Source organism: Myotis brandtii, unplaced genomic scaffold (assembly GCF_000412655.1).
Source record: "Myotis brandtii unplaced genomic scaffold, ASM41265v1 scaffold421, whole genome shotgun sequence".
Taxonomy (NCBI): Eukaryota; Metazoa; Chordata; class Mammalia; order Chiroptera; family Vespertilionidae; genus Myotis; species Myotis brandtii.
Window position 1 is genome coordinate 2,429,062 of NW_005366140.1, and position 10,204 is coordinate 2,439,265.

At 48.3% G+C, this 10,204-nt stretch overlaps 1 protein-coding gene across 1 annotated transcript in view; it reads right to left on the reverse strand.

The window, feature by feature from the left end:
- Positions 1-335: 335 nt before the first annotated feature.
- Positions 336-10,204, reverse strand: part of MAP1S (microtubule-associated protein 1S) — a 19,829-nt gene continuing 9,960 nt past the window's right edge. The window contains exons 6-7 of the mRNA XM_005873914.1: positions 1,397-1,632; positions 336-587 (exon numbers count right to left, since the gene is read on the reverse strand). Of these exons, the coding sequence (XP_005873976.1) occupies positions 432-587; positions 1,397-1,632 (392 nt within the window). The 3' untranslated portion in view covers positions 336-431. The remainder of the gene's footprint in view (positions 588-1,396; positions 1,633-10,204) is intronic.

Here is a 10,204-nt window from a genome sequence, read left to right on the forward strand (position 1 = left end):
TTAAGACCTTCCTGCAGCTGTGACTCCAGGCACAAGCACCGATTTTCTTCAGGAACAGAGGGCAGCTTTTGTTTCATAGCTTTGGAGCAGAGACTGGGGCACAAACCTCACCTCAGCCATGATTGGTCTCCATGGCAGGGCTCCAGCAGCTGCCTCCCTTGTCTGTAAAATGGCCAGGGTGGGCTGGAGGGCTGCAGTTAACAGAGTGCCACTGCCAGCAATCATTACTGGGGAGGCATGCCCCTGTCTGTGCCTGACCTGGGGACCCACATGGTAGCGATGACTGTCCCAGGCGCCGCCAAGCCTCCCGTTGGCAGAAGGAACCGAGGCCGCAGTGGAGTGGGGCACCTGGTTTATTTCTGATGCAGTGATTCTCAGGACGGTGGCAGATCTGGGCTGACGGGTGGGGTAGGTGTAGGGGTGAGGCAGGACTAGAACTCCACCTTGCAAGCAGGGAAGGCCTCGTCCTGCATGGACACTGTGCTGTTACTGCCCAGCACCGTGATGCCTAGCGCCTGGTGCTGGGCATGCGTCTCCTCATACCACTCGTGCATGGCCATTGAGTCGAAGGTGGGGATCAGGGTCACCTGCGGGCAGGAAAAAATGGACGAGCAGTGAAGGGGAGAGCGCTCTGCCCTTGTGTCCCATCCCCTGGGCAGCTGAGGTGCCCTTCTCTGACCACATGTGCTCCGCCTCCCCAGCGGCCAGCCTGTCCCTGAAGTCCCTCTGATCCCACAGCACCCAAAGGACCCTCTTACAACCCCGGAGACCAGGCCAGGGCTCTGCGAACCCCTCTCTGTGCCTCCCAATCTAGGCTCACCCGGGCCTCCCTGCAGCTCCTTGAACACAACAGGCTCACTCCCACCTCCAGGCCTTTGCCCACATTGTGCCCTTCACCCAGACTCTCCCTCCTGGCTGCTTTGTAAGCTGTGTGCAAGGTCAGGGGTCTCACACTCACATACTGAGTGGCAGCCAGGTACCTAAGCTCTCCCTCTACCCAAACTTGCCCCACCCTTCAATGCTCTGTTTCAAGGCTTCCTTTGGGGACGACCCCCGTCCTCTTTCTCAACTGTGTAGGTGCCACACGCCCCACCTGTTCCTCCTGGCCGAGTCTCATGACAGCGGGGAGGCTAAGAACTGGGGGTCAGGAGAGGTGATCAAACCAGCCCTGCCCTGTGTCCCCAGTCAGGTGCAGCAGAGGAATGAGGAAACGGATGTGAAAGGAGCAGCAACCTGAGAGATGGGGAGGGCGCCTGCCTCCTCTCCTTGTGGCCTTGGGGATGCAGGTGGATCTCTGAGCCCCAGTCCCACCTGTGTGGGTTCAACAGGAACACACTGGGAGGCACTGACCTCGCCCTGTGTCAAGACTGTCTAAGGCCGTAGGGTGGTCACTCACCTGGAGGTCACGGTCCCACTGCTGCTTGCCGGCCAGCAGTGCGTCCAGGACGGCCCGCATGCCCTCTTCCTTGTGCTGGTCCTGGCCGCTGATGACATAGCAGAGTGAGCGCACCCGCCGGAAGAACTCCTCATTTAACAGGCAGACGCTGCCCCCGCTGGGCAAGTAGGCCAGGTCAAGGTAGACAGGGGAGCCAGGTGAGGCCTCCAACCCACCTGGCCGGCTGCTGGCTGATCCTGTGGGCAGGAAGGATGGCGTCAGTCATGAGCTTCTGGGCCTGGGAAGGGCTGAGTCTCGGGGCTTGGGACCAGGCTTCCAGCTCTACGTGCACCTCCCTGAGTGCTTCTCCTCAACAGGAGGCCTGATCTCACTGCTTTATGGTGGTTGACAAGCCCTCCCTGGCATGCACAGTTACTCACTGAACTCTGTAAACATCCCTGGCTGCCTCCTCAGTGCCTGGACCCTCCCTTGCCAGTCCCCAGACACAGACATCCTTCAGGCCAGAAGGAGGGGGCAACTGTGGAGGGCTTCCTGGAAGAGGAGGCTTTTGGCACTTGAGCCCTAAAAGCAGCTGATGCCTGGAAGGTTCGCTGCTCCTGCAGCATCCATCTGTTCAATTACTCAAGGGACATTTGTCAAGCCCTTCTGGGCCCCACGTCCTGGAGACATGGTAGTGACCAAGACAGACAAAAATCCCTGCCCGCAGGGGCAACAGAGAGCAAGAGCTGGTGTGGGAGGGATCGCGTTGCAAGAAGGAGACCCAGGACAGGGAGGCCTGGATGGAACTGGGGCAGCTGTGCTCGGAGCCTCATCTGCGGCCCTGAACCCAGAGCCATGCAAGGGGGACAGTGCTGCCACTTTGGGGTGAGTGAATTCTAACACCCGGTTGAGGTCTTGGGCACAGGAAGCCTACCAGATGCTCGATGTCAGGAACATAAATGTTGCGCAGCTCAGGGTGTGGCCCAAAGGGCTGCAGGGCAGTTGCAAGTAAATGAAACTCCTGGCTTTGGGCAAAAGGCACCCGTCACTCGAAGCTGGGGATTGTGGTGGTGAGGATCCCGCATGGAGCCTTAGGCAGAGAAAGCTACTGTGGCTATGGAAAGCACAAGGGAGACAGGAGGAGGAGAACTGGGGGGCAAAGAGAAGATGAGGGGGATCATAGGCAGGAGGATAGGGGCAGAGGAGGGACCGGGCAAGCGATGACCTATAGGCTAAATATGGCAACCATCTGCTTTCATAAAGATGGTTTGACTGGAATATCTGTCAGGCACTTACTGAGATGCCCTGAGTTTGAGACAGAGATGGTCTGGTCTGCAAAGCTGAAGGTTACCCTCTGGCCCTTTAAGACACTGTTTGCTGATATAGCATGGCGGGGCAGAACCCTGAGTGGCCAACACTGTGGCCTCTCAAAGAGGCCAGATGCCCTGGCGGACAGAGCCTCAGATGACCCCCAACCTCTAGGTGCCCACGGACCCGAGGGGGCCATCCTCTCCCTGTGCTGGGAACCCCTGACCTGCCAAAGGTCACAGGGGCCCATCAGGTGCCTCCCTTGGAATCTGCCCAAAGACAAGAGGTGATAGCTCAGGTGGGTGCTGAGGCTTGAAGAGCCTCAAGAGACCAGGGTGTCCAGCAGCCAAGCACACCCCTCAGCTCCTGGAGGGGACGACCCCGGGTACCTGGAATGGGGCCCCGCCCACAAGCAAGTGCTGAGTAAACGCAGCTACAGCTATTACTGTTGTCATATCATTGCTTTCTCACCAACCCCCCCCAGGTGATCCAGCCCTGTGCTAACCAATGCAGTGGATACCAAGTACTGCAAAGTGGTGGGCGTGAGCCAACACGAGCTGGGAGTGCCAGCTGTATGCCAGGCTCCCAAAACTTAAGAGTAGAACAGAGAAGAGGAACTATCAAATAATTTATTTGGTTGATTACACGTGGAAGCATCATCTTTATACAGTGCTGTGCAGGAAAGAGTTTTAACACAGTTGGAGGATTCTAGGAAGATGGGGCGGTAGGAAGCACCAGGAATTCCTCTTCCCACCCAGAGGACAACCGAATTGTAGCCTCAAGTTGAAGCGACTTCCATGGCATTTAAAGGACTGCACAACGCCCCCCCCCCCCCCCAACACACACACACCCTCAGTCTGGGAGCCAGATATTTAAGCAACTACATATACAGGAGAACTTAGAAAGTCACCACACAAGCCCAGAGAAAGGTAGAGGCTGAGAAAAGACCTGACAACACTGTACTTTACACCCCAGACCGATCCCCATCACAGAGATAGCCACAATAATGAAACACAAAGAGCCACAGCAAACCCCAGGGAAGGAGAAACACTGGATTTCTAGAGTTATCACATTATTACATTCAAACATCAGTTAAAAAAAAAAATCAAAGGGCACACAAAGACAATAAATCAACAAAAATCAACACTGACAAAGACTTCAAAACAACCGTGTGAAAGATCCTCAAAGAACTAAAGACATGGAGAAAATCAAGAACACAGTGTATGAACAAAATAGAAAATCAATAAGGAAATAGAAAACAAAAAAGTAAACCAAAAAGAAATTCTGCAGCTGAAAAAAAGTGTAATAGCTTAAGTGGAAATTTCATTAGAGGGATTCTGTTCAAGATTTGATCAGGCAATAAATAAATAAATCAGTGATCTTGATGATAGAACAATGGAAATTACCAAATCTGAGGAACAGAAAGAAAAAAGATTAAAGAAAGTGAATAGAGTCTAAGAAACCTCTGGAACACCATCAAGAGGACCAACATAGTCTGGCCGGCATGGTTCGTTCAGTGGTTGAGCATCGACCTATGAACCAGGAGGTCACGGTTTGATTCACGGTCAGGGCAAATGCCCAGGTTTCAGGCTCGATTCCCAGTGTGGGGCGTGCAGGAGGCAGCCGATCAATGATTCTCTCTCATCATTGATGTTTCTATCTCTCTCTCCCTCTTCCTTCCTCTCTAAAAATAAACATTAAAAATATAATAATAATAAAAAGAGGAACAACATATGTATGATGGAATTCCCAGAAAGAGGAGAGAGAAGAGAGGGGCAGAAAGATTATATGGGGGGATAATAGCCCTGAACTTCCCATATTTGATGAAAGACACAAACATAAGCATCCAAGAAGTTTAATGAACTCCAAGGACAATGAGCTCAGAGACCCACACTGAGACACATGATCAAACTCTTGAAAGCAAAGACAAAGAGAGAATCTGAGAGAAAGTGCTGTTAAAAGGGAATTTTATAGCTATAATCTTACATTTCAAAAGCTTATATTGAAAAATAATATCTCGGAGATTCCAAAACGGCAGCAGAGTAAGTGGAAGCTACACGGACATGCTCCCGGGACCAAAATGGAATAACAACTAAAATACAGAAAACCATCCTGAATAATCAGCTGAAGACTCGCTGGAGAGAACCCTGGTAACCAAGGATGGGAAGTGGGACCACAGAGGCTGGCAGAAGGGCAGAGGTGCACAGGGCTGGCTGAGCTGCCAGGCTGCACCTGAAGTTCCGGAGGGAGATCTCAGGTGTGGGGGGTTCCCATTGAGAACTCTGGGATCTAAACCCCAAGCTGGGCCCACCAGCCCAGAGCACGAGAACTGAGAAAGGTGCCTACACAACACCTGGCTGTGAAAAGCAGCAGGCTGGTGTCTGCCTGGGAGAGACGGCTGGAAATGCAAGTATCTTCTTAAAGGGCCAACACAACATTTTGTGTGCAGCCACTCACACTGGGCTCTGACAGAGAGGGGTAGAGTGGACTAAAGCTGTGTGAGCAGAATCCAGGGTTGTGGGCTCTGGGATTTGAGCTCAGAGGCAGCTGCCCCAGTTTCCTGTGCTGAGTCATTCCCTCATACTGCAGAGGGCATTTCTCTCCAGCAGACCTTTATCATCCAGGTAGCTTTTTCCCGGTGGGGAGGGAGCAATTGCCCCATGATGTAGAAAAAGCTCTCACTCTACTCTGAGGCTAATCAAGACTGATAATAATCAGAATGCAGGCAGAGATGAGTCCCTGGAGGCTTTGAGTCTTTGCCTGATCTAATTCTGGACCTGGGGCTAGGAAAAGCAGACCTTGGTGCATATCTTGGTCCTTTCCAAAGGCACCCAGCTCCAGCAGAGGGAGCCACACACTGTGGATTGCTGACAGCTCCAAACGGTACGGGGCCAGTCACAAAGAGCATCTGACACTGTCCTGCACTAGAGACTGGGAGTTGTCACAGATTACCTACTGCACAGACACAAACCCAAACAGGCAGCCAAAATGGGAAGACAAAAAAATAACCCCCACGTGAAAGAACAAGAGAATTCTCCAGAAGAGGAACTAAATGAAATGGAGATAAGAAATTTATCAGATATAGAGTTCGGAATAATGATGGCAAGGATGCTCAACAGCATGAGAAAAGATATAGTAACTATGAAAAAGGACCAGATGAAAATGAAGTATGACATAGCACTAATAAAGAACACATTGGAAGTAATATACAGCAGATCAGGGGAAGCTAAGGATCAGAGCAGTGAATTAGAAGACAGGGTAGAAAAAAATCAGAGAACCAAAAAGAAAAAAAAAAAACAATTGAAAAACCGGAGGACAGCTTAAGGGAGCTGTGGGACAATATGAAATGTAACTATATTCACATCATAGGACAGCGGTTCTCAACCTGTGGGTCGCGACCCCTTTGGCAGTCGAACAACCCTTTCACAGGGGTCGCCTAAGACCATCCTGCATATCAGATATTTACATTACGATTCATAACAGTAGCAACATTACAGTTATGAAGTAGCACCGAAAATAATTTTATGGTTGGGTCACAACATGAGGAACTGTATTTAAAGGGCCAGAAGGTTGAGAACCACTGTCATAGGAGTACCAGAAGGTGAAAAAAATGAGCAAGGGATAGAAGGTGTTTGAAGAAATAATGGCAGAAAACGTCCCTAACGTGGTGAAGGAAAAAGTCACAGAAGTCCAGGAGGCACAGAGAATCCCAAGCAAGAACCCAAACAGGCCCACACCCAGACACATCATAATTAAAATGCCAAAAATTAAAAACAAAAAAAAACAATCTTAAAGGCAGCAAGAGAAAAGCAATGTTACCTACAAAGAAGCTCCCATAAGGCTATCAGCTAATTTTCTTCATCAGAAACTCTACAGGCCAGAAGGGAATGGCATGAAATATTCAAGGTAATAATAAGCAAGGAACTGAAACCAAGATTACTATACCCAGCAAGGCTATCATTCAAAATAGATTGTGAAATAAAGAGCTTCCCAGCCAAAAAAAAAGGCTAAAGGAGCCTATCACCATCAAAACAGCACAGCAAGAAATGCTAAAGGACTGGTGTAATGAGAAGAATAGAGAGAGAAACAGGCATAAAGAATTTTTTTAAAAAATATATTTTATTGATTTTTTACAGAGAGGAAGGGAGAGGGATAGAGAGTTAGAAACATCAATGAGAGAGAAACATGGAACAGCTGCCTCCTGCACACCCCCTACTGGGGATGTGCCCGCAACCAAGGTACATGCCCTTGACCAGAATCGAACCTGGGACCCTTCAGTCCGCAGGCTGACGCTCTGTTCACTGAGCCAAACCAGTTAGGGCAGGCATAAAGAATTTAAATGGCAATAAATAAGTACCTATCAATAATAATCTTAAATGTAAATGGATTAAATGCTCCATTTCTCAGAGGGAAGACAGGGGTGGGTAGGAGGGAAGATATCAACCAAAGAACTTGCATGCATATATACATAACCCATGGACACAGACAAAAGGTGGTGAAGGCCCAGGGTGGGGGTGCGCTAGAAGGGGTCAATGGGGGGAGAGGGTGGGGGAATGGAGAAAGGAGGCATATGTAATACTTTCAACAATAAAGATTTAGCCGGCCGGCATGGCTCAGTGGTTGAGCATTAACCTATGAACCAGGAAGTCACAGTTCGATTCCTGGTCACATGCCCAAGTTGCAGGCTCGATTCCCAGTATGGGGCATGCAGGAGGCAGCCGATTGATGATTCTCTCTCATCATTGATGTTTCTATCTCTCCATCCCTCTCCTTTCCTCTCTCTGAAATCAATAAAAAGTATATTTAAAATATATATATATCAAATCAACAACCTTACTTTACAACTTAAAGAACTAGAAAAAGAACAAAGTAAATCTAAAGCTAGCAAAAGAAAAGAAATAAAGATTAGAGCAGAGCCCTAACCGGTTTGGCTCAGTGGATAGAGCGCTGGCCTGCGGACTGAAGGGTCCCAGGTTCGATTCCGGTCAAGGGCATGTACCTTGGTTGCTGCATCCCCAGTAGAGGGTGTGCAGGAGGCAGCTGATCGATGTTTCTCTCTCATCGATGTTTCTAACTCTCTATCCCTCTCACTTCCTCTCTGTAAAAAAAAAAAAAATCAATAAAATATATTTAAAAAGAAAGATTAGAGCAGAGAGCAATAAAATAGAGAATATAAAAACAACATAGAAGCAATGAAACCAAAAGTTGGTTCTCTGAAAAGATTTTAAAAATTGAGAAATCTTTATTTAAAAAAATTGTTTGTTAAGCCTCACCTGAGGGTATTTCTCATTGACTTTTAGAGAGAATGGGGGAGGGGGAAAACAAAAAGAGGGACAGAGAGAAACCAATGCAAAAGAGACATATGGATTGGTTGCCTCTTGCATGCACCCCAACTGGGGCCGGAGATGGAACCTGCAATCCAGATATGTGCCATTGACCAGGAATCGAACCTACAATCCTTCAGTGCACGGGCCAACACTCTAACCACTGAGCACACCAGCCAGGACCAAAATTGACAAATCTTTAGATGGGCTTAGAACAAAAGAGAGAGAAGACTCAAGTGAGTAAGATAAGAAATAATCAATGGAGTCCTGGCCAGTGTGGCTCAGTTAGTTGGGTGTTGTCCCATGCACCGAAAAGTCACTGGTTTGAACATACCCAGGTTGTGGGTTCAATTCCTGGTTGGGGTGCGTACAGGAAGCAACCAATTGATGTTTCTCTCTCACACTGTTTTACTCTCTCTCTCCCCCTCCTCCCTTTCTCAAATCAATAAAAACATATTTTTTTAAAAAAATCAATGGAATAGAATAAACAGCCCATAATGAACCCTCACGTATATGGTCAAATAATTTTTAAAAAATATATTATTTTTATTGATTTCAGAAAGGGAGAGGGAGAGATAGAAACATCAATGATGAGAGAGAATCATTAATCTGCTGCCTCCTGCATGCCCCCTACTGGGGATCAAGCCCGCAACTGGGTATGTGTCCTGATTGGGAATCACACAGCGGCCTCTTGGTTCACAGGTTGACGTTCAATCACTGAGTCATACCGGATGGGCATAATCAAATGATTTTTGATAAGGGTGCCAAGACTATTCAGTGGGGGACAGAATAGGCTTTTCAACAAATGGTGTTGGAAAACATGGATATCCACATGCAAAAGAATGAAGCTGAACCCTTGTTTAGCACCATCCTATATAATAAAAGGCCAATATGCAAATTGACTGAACAGTGGAAACGACCGGTTGCTATGACGTGCACTGACCACCAGGGGGCAGACACTCAATGCAAGAGCTGCCCCCGGCTGGCAGGGTCCGATTGCCGAATGGGGAACGAGGAACCAGGGGTGGGTGGTGGTGGATGTGGGTGGTGCCAGGCTAAGGCCCCCGCCCCACTGGTTGTCCTGCACACAGAGGGCCACCGGCGGCAGGGCTGGCAAGCGGGCAGGAACGGCCAACCTCTTGGACCCTCCGAAGGCGAATGGGGAACTGGGGGTGGGTGGCGGCAGGGGGTGGGGCCAGCTGCCGGCAGCCTGGGAAGATGGCCCTGACCGCAGGCCAGGCCTAGGGACTGTACCTGTGCACGAATTTCGTGCGCCGGGCCGCTAGTATTTAAAAATTAACTCAGCCCTGGCCAGGTAGCTCAGTTGGTTTTATAGTATAGCTGAACTACTAATGATGGATAAGACAAAGGGACCGTACCTCCTGGTGGATAATTGTCCAGTCAGGGAGCATACAAGAATCAACCAATGAATGCATAAATAAGTGGAGGAACAAAAATTGATGTCTTTCTCTCTCTCTCTCTAAAACCAATTAATAAATTAACTCAAAATTGATCAAATAGATAATTTAAGAGCTAAGACTATAAAACTCTTGGAAGAAAACATAAGGCAAAAGCTTCCTGACATTGGATTTGGCAATGAGTTCTTGGATATGACACCAAAAACAAAGGCAACAAACAAAAAGACAAAACTATACTTTATGTTAGGGAAAGAAAGTAAAAACTTTTGTGCATCAAAGGACACTATCAACAGAGTAAAAAGGCAAGTCACAGGCCTGGCCATGGTGGCTCAGTGGTTGAGCGTCGGCCTATGAACCAGGAGGTCACTGTTCAGATCCCAGTCAGGGCACAAGCCTAGGTTGTGGGCTTGAACCCCAGTAGGAGGCATGCAGGAGGCAGCCAATCAATGATTCTCTTTCATCATTGATGTTTCTATCTCTCTCTCCCTCTCCCTTCCTCTCAAAAGGCAACCCACAGAATGGGAGAAAATATTGTGAATCATATCTCATAAGGGATTCATATCAAGAATACAAAAAGAATTCTCAGAACCCAATAAAAAAAATATAAACAACCCCTATTAAAAAATGGGCAAAGGACTTTGTAGACATTTCTCTAAAGATATATAAATAGCCAACAAGAGATGAAAAGATGCTCAACACTGCTAATCATCAGGGAAGTGCAAATCCAAACCACGAGATAACACTTCACACCAGCAGGATGGCTACTATAAAACAAAACA